At 54.4% G+C, this 18658-nt stretch overlaps 6 protein-coding genes across 6 annotated transcripts; 2 read left to right on the top strand and 4 right to left on the bottom strand.

The window, feature by feature from the left end:
- Positions 1-132: 132 nt before the first annotated feature.
- On the bottom strand, positions 133-2377 carry Triagg1_4061 (uncharacterized protein; the record flags this gene model as incomplete). Its single annotated transcript, XM_062898423.1, has 3 exons — positions 133-183; positions 244-1976; positions 2146-2377. 3 exons carry the CDS (start codon positions 2375-2377, stop codon positions 133-135), a joined length of 2016 nt encoding a protein of 671 aa, XP_062757081.1.
- Positions 2378-2952: 575 nt separating this feature from the next.
- Positions 2953-4140, bottom strand: Triagg1_4060 (uncharacterized protein; the record flags this gene model as incomplete). Its single annotated transcript, XM_062898422.1, has 2 exons — positions 2953-3669; positions 3889-4140. The coding sequence occupies 2 exons, from the start codon at positions 4138-4140 to the stop codon at positions 2953-2955; spliced, it is 969 nt and encodes a 322-aa protein (XP_062757080.1).
- A 2547-nt stretch (positions 4141-6687) lies between these two features.
- Triagg1_4059 (uncharacterized protein) lies at positions 6688-9079 on the bottom strand (the record flags this gene model as incomplete). Its single annotated transcript, XM_062898421.1, has 6 exons — positions 6688-6848; positions 6931-7030; positions 7086-7122; positions 7341-7869; positions 7967-8469; positions 8718-9079. 6 exons carry the CDS (start codon positions 9077-9079, stop codon positions 6688-6690), a joined length of 1692 nt encoding a protein of 563 aa, XP_062757079.1.
- A 1748-nt stretch (positions 9080-10827) lies between these two features.
- Positions 10828-13118, bottom strand: Triagg1_4058 (CAZyme family GH5; the record flags this gene model as incomplete). Its single annotated transcript, XM_062898419.1, has 2 exons — positions 10828-12407; positions 12461-13118. The coding sequence occupies 2 exons, from the start codon at positions 13116-13118 to the stop codon at positions 10828-10830; spliced, it is 2238 nt and encodes a 745-aa protein (XP_062757078.1).
- A 1113-nt stretch (positions 13119-14231) lies between these two features.
- On the top strand, positions 14232-15518 carry Triagg1_4057 (uncharacterized protein; the record flags this gene model as incomplete). Its single annotated transcript, XM_062898418.1, has 1 exon — positions 14232-15518. The coding sequence occupies one exon, from the start codon at positions 14232-14234 to the stop codon at positions 15516-15518; it is 1287 nt and encodes a 428-aa protein (XP_062757077.1).
- A 491-nt stretch (positions 15519-16009) lies between these two features.
- Triagg1_4056 (uncharacterized protein) lies at positions 16010-17203 on the top strand (the record flags this gene model as incomplete). The annotated part of the gene is made up of 7 exons (XM_062898417.1): positions 16010-16063; positions 16136-16154; positions 16227-16342; positions 16403-16483; positions 16551-16603; positions 16666-16803; positions 16855-17203. The coding sequence occupies 7 exons, from the start codon at positions 16010-16012 to the stop codon at positions 17201-17203; spliced, it is 810 nt and encodes a 269-aa protein (XP_062757076.1).
- Between the last annotated feature and the right edge of the window lie 1455 nt (positions 17204-18658).

Here is an 18658-nt window from a genome sequence, read left to right as displayed (position 1 = left end):
TACCTCACCCCCAGCCCATGGCAAAAACGTTGAAAAGGAAAGGAAAAAGCAAGAATGGAAAAATTGCCAACACCTTGTATGCATAAAAGGTTAACGTATAGAGAGTGTGCCCACTAGGGGCGACGATGAGCGTCATACAGCGAGCTGATGTGGCTCCTGGTTGGGGTGATATCGGGGCAAGAACTATAAACCATTAGCATACTGACAGCATCGAATATCAGAATGAAACAAGCCAAAACTCACATTAATGATTATCATCATGGGAATGTCAAAGACGTCCCGCTTAATCGTCCAGCAGTACGTACAGTCCACCTTGCCGTCCTTTTCGATGCGCGAAATGCCGTGCTCACTGTCAATCATGGTGACGCGACTGCTCAGGATGCCCGTCCTCGGGTGTCTCTGAGGCCCCAGCATCTCCTTGGCATCCAGCATCTCCTGCGTGCGATACTTCATCAGCCGGCCGCTGCGCTGCACCTTGCCTCGGCTATCTTCAAACGCAAGCTGGGCAAAGTCGCGATAGAATTCGACAAGGCTGTCGTCATCAAGCAGCTCGCCCAAGAAGACTGGTTGTGGCCGTCCGTTGTTGTTGCTGTTGTTGTTATTGTTGTTGTTGGTCTGCATCGGCTGGTTCTTGGCAGGCGTCACTTGGCCAGATGAAGTTAAGCTATCGCCATCGTCCGTGCCCTCGTCTGAGGATCGAGTATAGATGTTGCGGTTGGGCGCCTTGCCCAGGAGCACGTCCTTGGGCCAGCCCGTCAACGCCGCAAACTCCTTGTTTACGGCTGCCACCTCTCCGGAGCGTCGACATACAATGGTTGGCGCGCAGCAGTGCTGCAGAAAGTCGTCAAACTCAACAAGGGTCCGCTGGAAGCATTTCTCCATAAAGATGAGATCTTCGCGCGTCAGGTCCTTGGTGCAGGAGATGAACGACGGCCGAATCTCTCCCAGCGACTGAGCAATCTTCCACAGCTTGCTCAGCGGTAGTCTGTTGCGTAGGACGGATATCATGTTGTGGAATCCAGCAACATAAGGATAGGGTTCCTTGACGCTTGCGTAGATGGATGCAGAGTCCCGTTGCCTCTTGCCGAGGATCGACTGTACCATCTTGTCCTGCTTCGGCTTGAGGCGAGAAGCCCCGGTCATGTTTGGCAAGCCAGGGAATCCGCCAGCCGCCGGGTTCGGGGAACCATCCATGATGGCCTGCGGACTGGCAGTTGCGTCGGTGCTGGGGCTGGCCAAGCTGTTGGGCCCGGCGGCAATGGCAAATGCGTGGGGAAGGCCGTGCTGAAGATTGCCTTGGGTATATATATTCGAGCCGCCGAGATCCATGCCGGCATAGTCGCCCACCATGGCGCCGTCATACGATCCACTTCCGTTGCCAAACATGGCTGCATAACTGGCCTCAGTCTTTGGCGTTTGCGAGATGGAGTTTTCCCGAGGAGGTGTCTCCGCTCCGAGGCCCATCTTGTTGAGAATGCCAAACTCCCATCCGGCATATTGACTGCCAAAATTCAGGCCTTCGAGATCAAAGTTGTAGAGCGCGGGGTTGCTGGGGTCGAACAGAGCATTAAAGTCCATGGTGTTTCCTTGGAGCATGCCGCCCATGTGAGCTTGGCCCGCCGCGGAGGCGCTGTGGAAAGATGGCGATATGGGTGATGCCTGCGGGTTGAGGTGGATGGCTTCAGGGATGGCTACCTGCGGCTGGCTGACGCTTGGATAGACCGGGAACGTGGCACTGCCTTGCGATAGAAAGCCGTCGCCCGTAACCGTGCCAAGAACGTTGTTGTCGGAGTGAATAGAATCATGGCGGTGTCCGTTGGCCTTTGCAGAAGGAGGAGGGCTGAAGTTGGGGCCGAGAACGGGTCGAAGGGCCTCTGGAGGGGCATCGTGCAGATATTTGGCCTTTTTACGCACGCCATCCTGGCAAGCATCGGCAAGACCACGCTTGATGCACCGCTTACACGGCCTCTCGTCTCCTACAACCAAATGTTAGTCACAGCTAGCAAAAAAGGGTGATGAAAGTTGAGGACGGCCAAGAAAGGAATCAACGAGTTCGATTGTATATCCGAGGAATTGGGTTGGCAGACGGGGGCATTGGGAAAGGGAGAGGGAAAGGGGGGGCTCGTTCTCCCGAGAAAGACGCACCGCATGTCAGATGTGCCCTCTGGCAAGCAAAGCATGCCCTCCTTGCTTTTTTCCGCCTCGGCCGCAAAGGATCCTTGGGATCATACTTCTTCTTATCTTCGTAAGAACCATTGGCCGCCATTGGGTCGGCCATTCTCTCGTCTTCGTCTTTCAGCAGAGTCTCCGAGTCTTCCTCGTTCTCGGATACGGGATCTGAGACGTCTGCCCCGTTATCCTCCATGTCTTGGGGCATTTTGCCTGGTCTTTATAGAACAACAAAGCCCCTCCTTGGCGCATGCACAGCAGCCCAGGTAATGCGTCTTGCTCTTTGCAAATCAGGGCGGCGATCGGGCTCCGTTCCCCAGAAGTCTCGTCTCCCCCAAATCCATCCAACTTTTGCGCTGATCAACCACACCAAACGCACGGCTTTCGTGGCACGAGCGAGCAAGGGCCTGATAGTTACACGGCCGTGACTTTTCTTGGGGATGTGCGATTAAAACAAGAGGCGATCCACAGTGGCTTGAAGCGCGCCAGGGATATATGCGGTTAACAAGACCCAAGGTGGACGAATGGCAGAGAGCCAAGCCAAACCGGGCTGGACTGAGCCGAGCTGAGCAGGAGGGCAGAAGCACAAGTAGAAGCTGAAGCAGAGCCTCGACGTTGCTCGTGCTTGTATATGCGCGGTATGTATGTATGAGACAAGTAGGTACTATGCGCTGACCGGTCGCGGGAGGGACGATCCGTGTGGGCTCCCGGCAGTTGATCGGACGGGAGGCCGAAAGCGACAGACAGGGCCAAACAGGTCGGGGGTTGGCCAAGTTCGTATTCTCACAGCGGTCGAAGGCCAATGGGCGTCTGTGATTCGTGAAGCACGCAGGAGGGCGTCTGGTCGTGTGACAAAGGCGGTAGAATCAATAGAGCGGCGGCGCCGGTGGCATGGAGGCCAGTGAATTCCAGCGCGGAAGCGCAGCCGGGCAGGATCTGTTCCCTTCTCGGATAACGGGGGTGTGTGATCGATCGGCCCAGGTTCGAGAGACAAGATGTAACGCCGCGTCTGCGCAGAGTGCGGGCGAAGGAAGGATATGGGAGTGGGAGGAGAGAGAAGAAGGGGGGGGGGGGGGGGGTATAGGTTCGTTTCCCAAGGGAGAACTGCGAGATGGAGAGAGAGAGAGAGAGAGGGAGAGAGCGCGAAGAGATTTCGAAGTAGCTACCCGTTACCCATACGCTTGGCCGCGCCCACCATTGGATTGGGGGTTGGATGATGCGCAGAGCAGCAGCAGCAGCAGCAGCAGCAGGAGCAGGAGCAGGCGGGAGGCGACACGGCGCGCTGTGAGGATCGGGCCCGAGGATCGCAAAGCTGAGTTGAGGGCGCGCAGCAACGAGGCATGCGAGCAAGCAGCGGCTCGGCTGGGATGAGGCCCGGAGAGCGATGGCGGCGATGACGGCAAAGGGCCCCGTTTGCGCCTGTTGCGGCTTGGCCCCTTTCCGCTGGCAGCGAAATGCAATGCGCAATGCGGCTGCTGGCCACGGCAACCGACGGTCTGTCTGGTTGGAAGAAATCAAGGCCCGGCAAGAAGACAAAGGAAAAGGAAGAAGCTGAGGCGCAGAGAGGAGGAGGCTGGAGTCAGAGGCTGGAGTGCCGACGTTTGCTTAGTCGTCGAGTTAAAGCTCGTGCGTTGCCGTCAGAATTCCGAGCGAGGTTCCATCGATTCGATTCGCAATTGCAGCGGGCGGTGCGCGGCTCTCTTGGGTGCGCTGGAGCACCCGCTGGAGCACCGCTGGAGAGCACCGCTGCATTGCCGCTGGGGGGGGGAACGGGCTGGTGCTAGTGCCGCTGGACCGCTGGGGATCCCCCGTAACGCAGGGCAGGACTGCGGGGTTTTTGCTCCAGGCCTTGACCCGAACTGGGCCGGTGGCGGCGGCGCTTGGGGCTGTTTGGGAATCAGCTGGACGCTGAGTGGCCACGGCCCAAGGGTTGGCCGGCGAGCGGTAGCTGGTACTTGCGGGCATCCGCATGCACGGGGCGAGAGCGGACGAACCAGGTACATGTAATGGACAGTCATGGCTTATGCCGAATCAACTGGACCAGGGCCAATCAATGCAATGCAATCGATGCGAGTCCCTCCCCCAACAGCCTTGAACCCATTCAAGTCACCTCGATCAATAGCACAGAATGCAAGGCCAGTTAGTTGGGAGTGTCGCGTGTGTGTCCGTCCGTCCTTTTGATTACAGGTGCTCGCACAGCATCGGCCTGCAGATCAAATTCACTAGATTGCGGCAGTGATTTGGCCAAGAGGGGCGCCGGCTGTCCAGCCTGGACCGGGCTGCGATCCTTCAAAAGCCGCATGGCTGTCTTCGCTGCATCTCTACAAACCCACCAGCTGCTCACCGGTGAGGGTCTCTGCAAGTGCCAACATCTCCAGCAACGACGATCGCTCAAAAGCAAGCAGCATCCCGGTTGGGGGGAAAAAAAAACTTCGTCTGAACCTGGACACAAAGTACATGCCGTCTACTCTCTCCAGCCTCACAAATCTCACCGACGGCCAAGGTACTCCCCTAGTCTCTCTAGTCCCAACCGCGGCCGCCGTTCTGGGGTTCGCCGGTGGGTGCGGCTAACAACGAACTTGGGAGCCCACCAATCCAGAAGCTCCAGTCCAAAGCCCAGGGGGTGCCATTATTTGCTCTTTGGGCTTGCGAATGCAGGTTCGCTGCATGTGTCAAGCCGGGGGACGGGAGAAATTTTCTGTTGCTTTTTGTCTTTTTTTTTCTTGTTTTTTTTTTCATGAATGGGGGGGAAATTCTGCCCAACAAAGGCGGCAGGGCTTGTGTGATGAATACGAGTTGAGCACAACGGCTCCTAACAAGATGGAAGCATGTTGGCACTTACAAGAGAATAGAGTCAACACACAACAAGAAATAGTTCTGGAATACACGTACCCACAAAAAAGATTGGGAAAAAAGAAAAAAAAGGAAACAAGGAAAGGAGAATTGGCTTTCTTGAGCTTCTACTCCGTACGGCTAACACGAAAAATCTCGGAACCCCCTCCCCATGCTCGATCAGCGATAACCGAGCTCCCGAGGGACGCCGGCTCCGAGTCCCTCTACAAGCATTTATGAGTACAAGGCACGCTCGATGAACCAAACCCAGCCCAACCCCCCTGGACATCTTGTGTGTCAATGCAAATGCAGCTGTAAATTGTATACGAAGGTAGCTCGCCCCCTATTGAGGAGTCGTGCAGGCGGAAAAAAACAATGACAGTGCCCAACTGATGTGCCCTGCCTCCCTCATTGTCGTAAAACATGCATGTCCTGGTTATTCGACCCGTCCCCAGAAACGAACATGGGACTTTGCCATCTCATCTACGAGTACGGAATATACGCCGTCCACATTTGTCTCAAACACAGCATAAACTCTCCAGTCTCTCACATGGATCATCCATGTTCCCCTTACATGGCAGTCTCACATGCCACGGCATGCCACCGCTCCATCAAGTCAATTGCATGGACCAGACGTTTTGTACTTGCGTAATCTGCAGGCCCGTATCACCCTCTCGAGTTGCTTGCAACCCAACCCCCAAAAAGGCAAAGACTCGAATGGAGAAAAAAAAAGCCCTTGCGCATCACAACAACTTGCTCCATTGGTTCTTTGGGCTTCAGCTCCGCATCCTGCCGTGCCATGGGCTGTCAAATCAGGGGACGGCAGAAACTGGGACTGTTGAAATCCACATACAAGTAGCAAAACCTCAACTCGCTATTTCAAGTGTGGCATGGATCAATGCATGTATCTAGTTCCCATGCCCAATTTTGAATCCTTCTTGTCTCCTAGCTTCATCACGAGTTGCCTCCCCATCTCCATTGACGGTAAAAAACACACAACTGCCCCCCCTCCTCTCTCAACTTTAAACGCCCGCCTTCATGTATCCCAACAAGCCATCCGTGGCTTGGCTACTTCATTCTCCGCAAGCCACACACGACCCCAGGCCACTCACACAGCCAAACAGCTCACGAGATGGCTTTCTCTCTCTGGCCTTGGCAAGTCCTCCATAGTAATCCCCCTTGCGTCCTAGTTGACGCGTGCTCTGCTCTTGCTTTTACGCCCAGAGACGGCTCTCATGCAGACGCCCGTGACTCACACCTCAAATCCCTGTCTCCAAGAAGCCAACTCTTCTTGTCCAATTGGCCCTCCCCTCCTCGGTGTGATATAATCCAATGTCTTCTCTCTTATTAATATCATTATCTATAAGTCATATCCGTCATGTCGCTCATCCCATGCTACATACAGCCTCGGGGGTCTAGCCGAGACGTGGTGTCTTATCCGATAGTCCGTACATGTAGTCCAAAGAAAACCGTCACTTCTTGTCTCTTTTCTCTTTTCTCTTTCTCTCCTTCTTGGTGTTTTCCCTTACGCCCCTTAAAAAACGAATTATCCCAAAATGCCCTGGTATTAGTATTGCACTCCCACACAAGATACGATTACAGTGCATCGTACACCTCCCCCCCTGGTCCCCCTCCCCTCCTTCAAGCCACCTCTGAAAGCCAGAGGGTAGAGCAAGCAGCCGTCTCCTAATTCTTGGCAAATCTGCTCTTGCTCCTAATCTTCTTGCCGTATTTGAAAAAGAGGTAAGGGAACGGTATCATGGCCACGGTTAAGAACGCCAATAGCGACGACGCCCACTGGAATCCGAGCTTGTTGTACATTTGTGTACCAAACAGGGGGAACACAGCTGCAAGACCATCAAGTTAGCATCACATCACGCCACTGCTTCATACATGGACAAAGCATGACGGATCATCGACTTGGCATACCTGCGAATGAACAGCGCACAAAAGCGTTGGCGGCGAGGGCACTGGCGGCATACATGGGATAGGCGTCGACCTGAACACGTCCGTCGGTCAGTACATGTTGCTGAATTTGACCCAGCACGAGTCAGGCATTGCTACAGATTTTTTGAAAAACTTACCAAAAACGTAAAGACGCTGGTGAATACAAGGAGGTTGCTGTAAAGCGAACATCCAGAGTCAGCCACCGAGTCAAGGATCCAATGAGGACGTTTACTTTCCAACCCGAAACAGGTCATGCTCAAAACGTGAAACCGGCTGAGAAGAAGAAGGGAGGGGGAGGGAGGGGATGGGAAGAAGAAGGAGGGTGGCATCAAAGAAACAAGGATGCCAACTATTTGCAACGCTGCGTCACCGTGGCTCAAAGATAGACTCACCCCAATCCAAAGATGGCCGATCCAATGATGGGCACGATCCAGTGCACCGACGAGTACGTCGTCCACCCAAACATGAAGATGCCAATGGGCACCAGGACGGACCCCACGATGGCCGACGGCAGCCGAAACTCGGGCTCGCTGCCGCCCGGCACGCCAGTCTCCTGCTCCAGCTTGGCCATGAGCCTGGCGCGGATGCGGAACCAGACCGGGTCCGTCAGCATGCCGAGCACCATGCCCACGCCGATGCCCACAAAGGTCAGGCCAATCTGCCACAGGTTGAAGCCGTGGTTGGTCGCGAAGACGAGGGGGAACGCGCCGAAGAAGAGGTAGAGGATGCCCAGCAGAATGGCGGTGAAGATGCACAGGCTGAGGCACATGGGCTCGAAGATGAGCAGCTGAAAGGGCCGCTGCAAGGAGGTGCCCACGGCCTGGACCACAGTCTTTTGCGTCTTTTCCGAGGGGGCCAACCACCGGTCGTCGCCCGTGTCCTTTCGCAGCTTGCGAGCCTTGTTTCTGAGCAATATCGGATCTATTACAGGTGACACGTCAAAACTCTCATGTCAGTCATTTCAATCTCACGCTGATGGTATACTTTTAAACATTCAAGGGAGAGGGCTCTATCTTACGGTACGTCTCCGGCACCAGAACAACAATGGCAACCCACATGACGCCAGCCCAGATGAGCAGCACATAGTAGGTCCACCTCCAATGCGTAAAGTAGTTGATGAAGCCTCCCAATAGAGGTCCAAGGCTAGGCCCTACAAAGGGCGCAATGCTAAACACCGCCATCGGCAGCTGCAACTCGTGTCTCGCAAACAAATCGCCCACGGTGCCGCCAGACACGGTCAGAAAGGCGCTGCCCGCCAAGCCGTCGAAGAAGCGGACAACCACCATGGTGGCAATGTTCTTGGCCACGGCCGAGGGGATCAGCCAGATGAGATACATGGTCCACGACACCAGGTAGATGGGCCGGCGGCCGTAGAACTCGCTCAGGGGACTCAGTAGCATGGGCCCAATGGCGATGCCCAGGACAAACGTCGACAGGCCGAGGTCGGAAATCTCACGCACGTTGTGGAATTCGGCCTCCATCTGCGCGTAAGTCGAGGTGTATATCGAGCTGGCGCATGTCCTATATTGCACAAGAGATTGGCTCCATGTCAGCGACTAATTGAACTCTTGTTGCTCGTAACCTCGACATAATGTGCCGTGAGTGAGACAAATGCAACGCACACAAGCGCCATGAGGTTTCACCAAGGCGTGCGTCCATCTCGTTGTCCATGTCTCTCCTTTTGCTCCTCTTGTCTCACACAATCCAAACAAGTGATATCAACCACATCAAAATCAAATACTAAAAAAAAAAAAAACATCAACACTTACACTGTAAGGCTTCCACACGCGCAAATAAGCACAATCAGCCACTTGCGCGCCTTGTTGAAGCTCCGAGGACACGACGGATCGTTATCCCCATCATCCCAGCCAACCTCGTACGGATCCGTCTCCGGCTGGCCAGCCTCTAATGCCTTGTCGCCGCGCTGCTCGTCTGATACGCCGTAGCCGTTTTGCGACCGCGTGCGGTCCAGGTCCCGCCTCACCGAGCTCCCTGTCGACGGCGTCATCTCCAGCCGCAGATCATCTGCATCCCCCCCCAGGCTGGGGTTCTCGTAGGGCTTTTCGCCGTTTTCCCGGTCTGCCATGTCGGGCGCGAGCGTCGAAGCTGTGTCCCCGTCCGGTGCCGTCATTAGGTTAGCGACTCTCTTTTTCTGTAATGTATGTATCTCTCTCTCTCTCAACGGCCTCGGAGTGGGATGCCGTGGCCAAGCTGCGTGAAAAGAGGATTCTAATAAGTTAATGCTAGTGATGCTTGATGAGAGTTGAGCCAAGACGATGACCCGGTGGATCAACGCCCGTGTATATAGCAGATTTTGGCAATGGTGGCCAAGATGCTATGCAGGCATTATCAATCAGGAGGTGACGTGACGGTCAAGCATTATCAATGGATCCCCCTCCAGAATACGCCCGAATCTGCACGAGTATCCTGGAAATAGTCATCCGAGAACGAACCCACTCGAAGTAAAGAAGAAGAGAAGAAGAAAGAATGGGCAAGCAACCACACGACAACAGAATAGGACTCAACGTTACCAATCACCAGCCCCAGCCTCGACGTAAAGCTGTTAATCAGCCCGTCGCCAATCCCCATCGTCAGTGGATCCCACACCGGACGTTTTTACATAAAGGCGAAGAGCGAGATCCAACAAGGCCAGCCAAACCACCAAAAAAGAGCAAAACAAAGTGCGGTCCGCTAACTGCCGAGCACACTCCAAATCAGGCTATGCATACGTCCGGCCGCTTTCGCTCCTCCCGGCAGCTCTCGGCGGCAATACTTACCCCAGGAGGAAATGGGGGTTTTTTCCCTGGCTTTCTTGGCTTACGAGTATGTTTCCTATTTGTCCAACTCCTAACAGAGTTGTGTACTGCAAGCTCTGATCCTTCCTAGGCCTCGTTCCTAGAGCTGGTAAACCCTTCTAATTCCCATGACCAACAAGCAAGAAAACGCAAGCCCCCGTCTCGGCGATTGGACGCCCTTCCTCACGTATTCAGATGTATTCAAAAAAAAAAAAAAAAACACGAACTTTCATTCTTCTAGTGTACACGTACTCGTAAACGACAGGGTCTTCGTTCCCATTGTTTCCCACGTGGAGACCAAACGCACCGGGCGGTTTGATACTACGACTAATACGGATAATACGAGAACGAAGTGAAGCCGCTTACATACCTAGCATTACGAATTAATAAAGACCTCAAGAGAAACATGGAATCAAATCTCCATTAAAACCAGAGCAGCTCAGACCTCTCACACACGCGTACAAGCTCCCTTCGGCGTTACGAAGCCGCCCCTAGGCCTTAGGCCTTGGGAGAAAAGGCGCGAGAAGGCTTCGGGTATCGCGGGTGCTGCGGCCGGGCCTCGCTCGCTCTCGCTCTCGCGTTTGAAAAGAAAGTCATCTTTTAATCCGTAAATTCGACCTTCACGTCAAGCTACACTGTCACCCTGCAGCAGCTCACGCGCCCAGGCGGAAATATCACGACCCGTTGCTGACTCGCGAAACGCATCACATCACATCTGGAGGCCAAAAAAAATCGTTGAGATTTTCAATCCTCCTCACAGTCTCGTATATTCATCTTCAGGCCATGTACATGTACAGCGCAATGCTGCATCTCCATCATCGGGCATCGTCACCTCCAATATCGATATACAATGTCTAAAGCAGCCCAACGCCAATCATAAAAACTCCCCCGACCTGCTCGCAGACAACATGAGCTCTTCGTATGTACACCAGCAGGCATTCTATAAAACGCAAAACAACAGGGTATTCTCCAAATTATACTCGCATCCTCCCCATATTCCTCCCCCTTGTCCCCCCCCCGCCGAATATATATGTAACAATCAGCCCTCCCCGAACAAGACAAAACAACAATCATAATAAAAAAATCAATAATACTCTGGCAGTCCGCTCGCCGCAAAGTCCGGCACGTCTGCGTCGCAGTTGAAATCCCGCTCCCACGCCTTCGACGGCAACACGCCCGCCTGCATCCCGGCCTGGTAGCTCCACTGCGGCGAGCTCTCCGTCTTCCACGTCCAGTACCACCAGCCGAGCCCCTTTTCGAAGCTGTACATTTGCGCCTGGGCAAACATGGACAGGAACTTTTTGTACTCGGCGCTCCATTTGCTCGGGTCCGCGTTGGCGTTGTCGCACGAGCACTGGCTGTTCTTGGTCGGGCAGTCTGGCGTCAGAATCGCCGTGCTCGCGTTGCCCGTGTTGAGCGTGCCCTCCCACCGGTTGCCCTGGCCCACGTTGGTCACGTACTGGGCGCAGTCGGTGTCTGCTTGAGACCATTCGGCGAATTGCGTGGGCCCGTAGCCCGTGCTCTTGTCCTGGCTCTGCAGCGCCTGCTGCGTCCATCCCTGGCACGCATACTGAATCTTCTTTTGGTGCGTGTAGTCGATCTGGTTCTGGTTGAAAATCACGTACTGGTGGACGTCGAGAACCAGCCCGTCGTAGCCCTGCATGAGGCCCTGCCAGTTGTCCAGGCCCATGAAGCCGTCGCCAAAGATGACCAGCCCCTTGAAGCCGTTTTTGCGAACCATGGTGAATGCCGTTTCCGTCCAGTTCACCACGTCATTGGCCTTGAGGAAGGTCATCTTGGGCTCGTTGGCTAGGCCGTAGTGCGTGATGATGTTCTGGTATCTGTCCTGGGAGAAGAACTGTGAGAGGCTGTTGTGAATGTCGAGGGATCGCTGTGCGTTTAGCGCCCCGTTGGTGCCGTTGAGCCAGCCGATTGTGCCCTGTCTGCCGCTGTGATTCCATCCGTTCTGGCTCCCTGGTAGGCCGTGTAAGTCGAGGTTGACCCGTAGACCGTATTTCCTAGCCCACTCGATGCCGCGCAGGAGGTATCGCCACGATGTTCGATAGATGTACTGGTCACCATCGTAAACTTTGACAGCCCAGTACGAGAAAGGGATGCGGACATGATCCAGACCGGCGTCGGCAATAGCTTTGAAATCGTCCTCTGTAACAAAGGTGTTGTAATGGTTCTCAATCGTCGATGCGGCCTTGGATCCAAGATGGGCGCATAGGGTCCATTCGTCCACAATTCCAGAACTTGGGGGATAGTTGAAGAGAGACGGTGTAATGAAAGGCTCAATCGATAGCCACCCTCCCAAGTTGACTCCTTTGGCCGGTGTTTTCGAATAGTCTCCCCAGGGCTTGTCCAGCGCAGGCACCTTGCTGTTCGCCTGAGCAGAATCGTCCCATTTCGAGTAAAGGCCCATGACGGGAAGATTCCCAACCATTTGGTCGGTGAAGGTGGTGTTGAAATCCTCCGTGCTCGCCCACGTCGAAGGGTCGAGATCTGTGTTTCTGTATTTGAGCGGGACATCACTGCTGCTTGCAGAAGACCCAGACGACGAATCATCGCTACTACCACCGCCAGATTTGTGCTTTGAGCCGAGCACAGCGGCCACGATAATGATAATGAGGAGAACGAGGGCAACTATTCCTCCAATGATCCCTGGCAACAAAAGGTTAGTGATACTTCTAAGCAGTCCCCGATCGCCAACCTACATTTCTTTCTCTTGGACCACCCCCCTTTTTTCTTCTTCTTCTCCGGCTGACTATACATGTCTTCTTTTCTAAGACTGTCATAGCTATCATCCCGCGAGTGACCCCCAATCCCAAACCCGAACCGCCATCCCTTGGACCTCCCCTCCTCCATCACTGCCCCGCTAACAACTCTGGACTTTTTCTGCTTGCTAGGTTTGCGATACTTCTTTGGCACAATGCTGGGCTCAGTCTCCGGGTCGGGACTGGGCGACCTCTCTCTTGCTCTTGTTTGTTCTCGTTCCCGCTGCCGCTCCCGCTCCCGCTCCCGTTCGCGCTCGCGTTCTCGCTCTCGCCTTTGATGCCTCTCCGCGCGCTCTCGGGCTCTCTCATCGTCCTCTCCTCTCCCTCGGTCGCGGTCTCGTTTCCTCCGCTCGCGATCAGCCTGTCTCTGCTGCCTCACATTATCCTGGTTCAGTTGCGCCAGCGCCCCTGCGGAGAGCGACTGCGACCTGCTGCGTCTGTCGGCTCTGCCTTCATCCGCGCTGCTGGCGCCTCTCCGCGTCCGCGATTCCTTCTTCCGCGGCCTGTCCCTGTCCCTGTTCCTGTCTCTTCTGGATGATTCGCCTCGCGCGCTGCGGTTGCGGTGGTGGTGCGCACGCGGTACGTCGGTATCGCTCATCGTAACGTCGTGATCGAGCGGGAGCTCGCTAGTATACAGAACGCATCAACTCGAAAACGCATCGATCTCTATGAAATTCACGCTGGAAAGAAGTTCAAGAAGCGATTGAAAGAAGAAAAACCACAATTCCACATGCTCTACAAACAACTCAAAACAATGCCATGGCCGTTTAACCGATTATACACGTCACCGGGCTGAGTTTTGCAGGTCAGATTGCCAAGCCTTGGCTCGTTGGCCGGGCAACACGACCCAAATCGGAGATTCGGCCGGGAGGACGGCACCAGGCCCGGAAGCGGCACGGCGGAGCGAGAGACGCAGAGCTATAATTGGAAGAATTGCCGCCGCCGATTTTTATTGAGCCTGTAGAAATACGGAGTACGCGACACAGATTCGAGAAGACTATCGAGAGGGGTTTGTTGGTGCAAATACATTGCCGAGAGCACGCGTCCTGGTTCTGGTATAGCGATAAGGGGTGTGCACTATGCGGAAGCTATACGAAGACGATTCTTGGCAACAACACCAGCCACCGGCCAAGGATTTTGGCATCTTAATCTTGAGCGACCAAATACTCAATACGTGAAAGAAGTATTCCAGAGTTATTCAGAGCAATTGTTTCCTTTTTTTCTTCTTGTAACAGAGACTCGGTAGTATTAGTGTGACAAGTAACAGTAACACACTCGTTAGCTCATTTCAACTCATTGGCGGCTTGAACAGGCTCTCCATACTTACAAAGTACATGTACATAACTCTGCACTTATAAACTGTTGATAACTCCAATCTCTTCTGCGCACAACAGTATTGATGCTTCTTCCTAGACTACACGGAGTCTGTAAACAACTATAAACTCCAGATTACTAAGGCTCGCACCTCCTCGGTTCTCCAGACCACTTTACCCCATGCTTATCACTTAGCTTCACCGTCTAGCCCAGAGAACGCCAATTCTGCCGGCTCCAGCCCCGCGACAGGCCGCAGCAAGCCGAGCGCCATTGCCATCCGTCTAAACCGACGACGACCGATGAGAATTACTTTGGGCGCAGGAATCGCAATATCCTGGACCCCGTATTCCTCGACTCTCCTCTGATCCTCATCCTCGTCCAAGGCATCAGAATCACCATGAAGCGTCAGGCGGTTCGTCACTTGAAGGGAGCGCTGGCGCATCCCCGAGCTCCGTCATCAGCACCTCTGAACCTGGCACGATGCTATTCCACACACCCCCCGAACGCAAAGCTCAACCTGCCCATTGACTACTCGACAACCCCTCTGCTGGCTCACACGTCGGCGATAGCCAAGCAGAACGCGGAGATCTCCTCCGACGCCCTCCGTGGCGCGACCAAGAAGATGAACCTGTTCCAGGCCATCAACGACGCCCTCAACATCGCCCTGACGGAGGATGAGACGGTTTCCGTGTTTGGCGAGGACGTTGCCTTTGGCGGCGTCTTTCGATGCACCATGAAGCTCGCAGAGACGCACGGAGCCGACCGGGTGTTCAACACGCCGCTGACGGAGCAGGGCATTCTCGGCTTCGCCATTGGCATGGCCGTCGAGGGAATGCGGCCCGTTGCCGAGATCCAGTTCGCCGACTACGTCTTTCCCGCCTTTGACCAGATTGTCAACGAGGCGGCAAAGAAGCGCTACTACGAGGGCACCAATGGCCGGAGTGCTGGGGGCATGACGGTCCGCATGCCCTGCGGAACCGTCGGCCACGGTGGCCTGTACCACTCTCAGTCTCCCGAGGCCTTGTTCACACACGTTCCTGGACTGCGGGTCATCATGCCCCGATCGCCTGTGCAAGCAAAGGGACTATTGCTGGCGGCCATCCGAAGCAACGACCCCTGCATCTTCATGGAGCCCAAGATCTTGTACCGGGCCGCCGTGGAGGAGGTCCCCGTGGCACCGTATGAGCTTCCTCTATCCAAGGCGGAAGTCCTCAAGGAGGGCAAGGACGTCACCATTGTTTCATATGGTCAGCCGTTGTACAACTGCATGGCGGCCATCAAGCAGGCCGAGGAGGATTTGGGCATCTCCGTCGAGCTGATTGACCTACGCACAATATATCCGTGGGACAAGAAGGCTGTGTTTGAAAGCGTTCAGAAGACTGGAAGAGTCCTGGTCGTCCATGAATCCATGGTGAACGCCGGTGTTGGTGCCGAGGTGGCTGCCGCCATTCAAGAGAACGCAGATACCTTCAACAGGCTCGAGGCTCCCGTGTCTCGTGTTGCTGGATGGAGTATCCACAACGCTCTCATGTTTGAAAAGTTTCACGTCCCGGATGTTGCAAGTGAGTATCTCCAGATATACATCCTCTCGGGTAGGTTGGATTGGTTTGCTAACGGTGTTTTTCAGGAATTTACGACAGTATTAAAAAGACGGTTCAGTACTAAGGATGTGGGGAGCGAGTAACGTGTGTCTTTATCTTTGAATTTCTAAAACTTCTTTCTAGCATAAGTGTGAATAATAGAGAACAAAGCCTTATGTAACATATGACATTTGATGCCACTGTGCGAAATCTATGCCTCAGGGACTTGATTGTGCATCGAGAGATTTAGTTCTCGGACTCAAGATGCACCACCAAGCCGCATTCGCCAGCAACAAGACACAAGACAGCCCGGGCAACTCTTCTGCCTATAATAAGAGCATCTGTAACGGCCTTGATGCCCACTTACGATTAGGGATCAATGCAAGCTGAATTGGTAACAGAGTACGTGCGACCACTGCCAAGGGCCATAGTCGGGCTGTGTACCCCGCTAGCGATTGGATATGGAGACCAGCCGCCTGCCCCTCGATGCCCCGCCCATGCTTCATCTCCTGGCCCCTACCCGATTGCGGTGTACGTCAAAAGCTCCCAAAGAGCTGGTCGGATTCCCTCATCTCCTCCAAGCTAAACCTCTACAATGTCGCATATCGAGACGGTTTCTTCCTTTGTCCAGGGAGCTCCCCCGGGAGAGGTGAGTTGCTTCCAAGCCCCTCCTACGCGTCATCGTTGGCAAGCTAACCTCTGAACTCCCGACTTCTATTAGCTCGCAGATGTCGTTGCCGGTACGATGCAGCCCGAGGCGGGAATACTTGTTGAAGCTTCGAGGAGCAACCATTGACGCGCGAATTCTGCAGACATCAAGGCCCTCACGGCCTCCGAGCCCAACATCGTGGACGAGCTGGCGCCAGCCTTCGAGCGGTACAACGAGGAGCAGTTCATCACACTCAAGCTGCCGGGGAGCAGCCAGCCAGTACGGCACCTCGAGGATACACGTGTTGCGGGGACGGAAGACGGCTAACTTGCCCGAAAGGTCTTGATCAGCCCGCACAACTCGCTGGGCGGCGGACGATACTACGATGTCGAGAGCTCCTCCAGCTTCGAGGTGGACCATGTGGCCCAGGCACGTTGACATCATGAGCGGCTACAATAGGGCGAGCTGGGGCTAACTGGGGTTACAGAAAGCCAGTGCGGTGCAGAGCTACTTGCTGGAAGGATCACAGGCGGACCTGGTGTGAGTGGTTGGCAGCGGAAACTATGCTGGCACCAGTTCCAAGCCGACTAACGTTGTGGTAGTAAATCAACACTGAAGAGCTTGGGAGGCTATGTCAAGGAGCACTTCCCCAACGCTGCCCTTGGCGCATACCCTGTCGAATCCGACTCAAAGGTTGCCGTTGTCGTTGTCGCAAACAAATACAGCCCCAACAACTTCTGGTACGAACATTCGACAGCATACGATACGCTACAGATACTTACAGGTTATAGGAACGGCCGATGGAGATCCGTGTACACCTTTGACCCCAGCTCCGGAAACCTCGAGGGCACCATCATGGTTGACGTGCACTACTACGAAGACGGCAATGTGCGGCTGCTTACCAACAAGGCCGTCAGCGCATCCATCCCCTCGGGCACCGGCGCCGGAGTCGTCAAGGAGATTGCGTCGATAGAGAAGAAGTACCAGGAAGATCTCAACAAGAGCTTCGTGAGCCTGAGCGAAGGTGCATTCAAGGGCCTGCGGCGACAGCTGCCGGTGACGAGGCAGAAGATTGAATGGGACCGAGTGACGGGCTACCGCCTGGGTCAGGACATTGGTGGTGGCAGCTCAAAGCGATGATTTAGTGATTTTATGATTGGGCCATTTGGGAAGAAAGGTGCTTCAAGACGGAGACGATGCTTTTCGATGGATTAATAGAGTCAAAGAATGAAGATGAGCAATGAACAGAGCAGCAACTGTCTGAGCAGTACCCCGCCTCTGGCCATACGCACCACTGCTTGGGGCCTTGGACTATAGAAACACGAATATCCCGACCCTGGTAGTGTCACGGGAAATTCTGCTTTGGGAATCGTCCATCTGACTGCATGGAAGCGCGGGCATCGCTAGAAGAGTGGTAAGAATGAGTACTCGTAGTACATACCTAACTGAAAGCACTACAGTAAGCACACTCGGTACATTGAAACGAGATTTTCACTTGGGCGAATGCTGTTCCGTGCTTGGCGCAATCGTGTACGAGCACAAAATATGCGTTACGGCGGGATGATACCCCCAGCCTTGCATCTCGAGACGGACCTGTGGAGAGCTACGTACTCAGCAGTCCACGGATATTCCGAGCATGACGCGGGGCCGCTGAGACAAGAGACAAGGCCAGCCAACCGTTTGCGATTACGAAGTGAGACAAGACGCTCCGTGATATCGATGTAGCAGTAGCAGCAATAATATGTAACAGTAACATTACAGTATCAAGCATCCGGAGTTATTGGAACAGGTGCCACCGCAAGAAAGCACAGCACCTAGGAGAGGTTTAGGATCAGTAGACAGAAACATGTTGCATCTTCCGAGGTCTTCGGAATCGGAACATGCTGAATACAAACACCGAGAAAGCCACAGCACAGCCAATACAAAGTAGACGACGGCTCACTGAGGTACTTCAACAACCGTGGACAAGTCCCGTCTGGAGGAGGAGTCGGAAGGACAGCGCGGAAGGGGAGGGGGGCAACGGCCTGGAAGCAAGGCTAAGATAAGCCCGCTCTTGGTCTGTGAGCTAATTCTGCTCTGGGGCAATGCGAATAAGAGGATGGGATGGGGCTAGCATGTGCTTTCCGATCATATCCCGAGCTCGAGATACCCGAGTTGGTTGCTGGTGTGCTGGAAATGCCGGTAGGTTCGACGCTCATTGGTACTATTTGACCGGATCCAATATGATGTCTTTGGGGGGTGCCATTGAGTCAAGGCTACATGTAGTTTATAGTCTTGGAGGGATCCTTGACGCTGGCTGGGGAGATTTTCATCCACAACGGAGCCTTTTCCACTTTGTGTAAGGACATCTGGCATGAGATGCCATGGCCAGATAGAGCCTTGCCCATGGGAATTGCGCGGAGTATTCAATACTACCACTGCCTTCCAAAGCCTTCCATATCAGCGAATGCTACCACACCCCCGGTGAGCCCCCGGCTTTTCGGGCTCCTGCAAGATCCGCCAGTCGCTGACCCGAAAGCCCAGCTAGAAGCAGGACGTCAACAAGAGGATGCTGGGATTTGAAGACGGGGGATGCGCTTAAAAGCGATGCGAAGT

The sequence above is a fragment of the Trichoderma aggressivum genome (assembly GCF_033847375.1).
Source record: "Trichoderma aggressivum f. europaeum strain CBS 100526 chromosome Unknown scaffold_012, whole genome shotgun sequence".
NCBI classification, from domain to species: Eukaryota; Fungi; Ascomycota; class Sordariomycetes; order Hypocreales; family Hypocreaceae; genus Trichoderma; species Trichoderma aggressivum.
The sequence above is the reverse complement of the archived record's forward strand: the minus strand, read 5'-3'. Positions and strand labels throughout refer to the sequence as shown.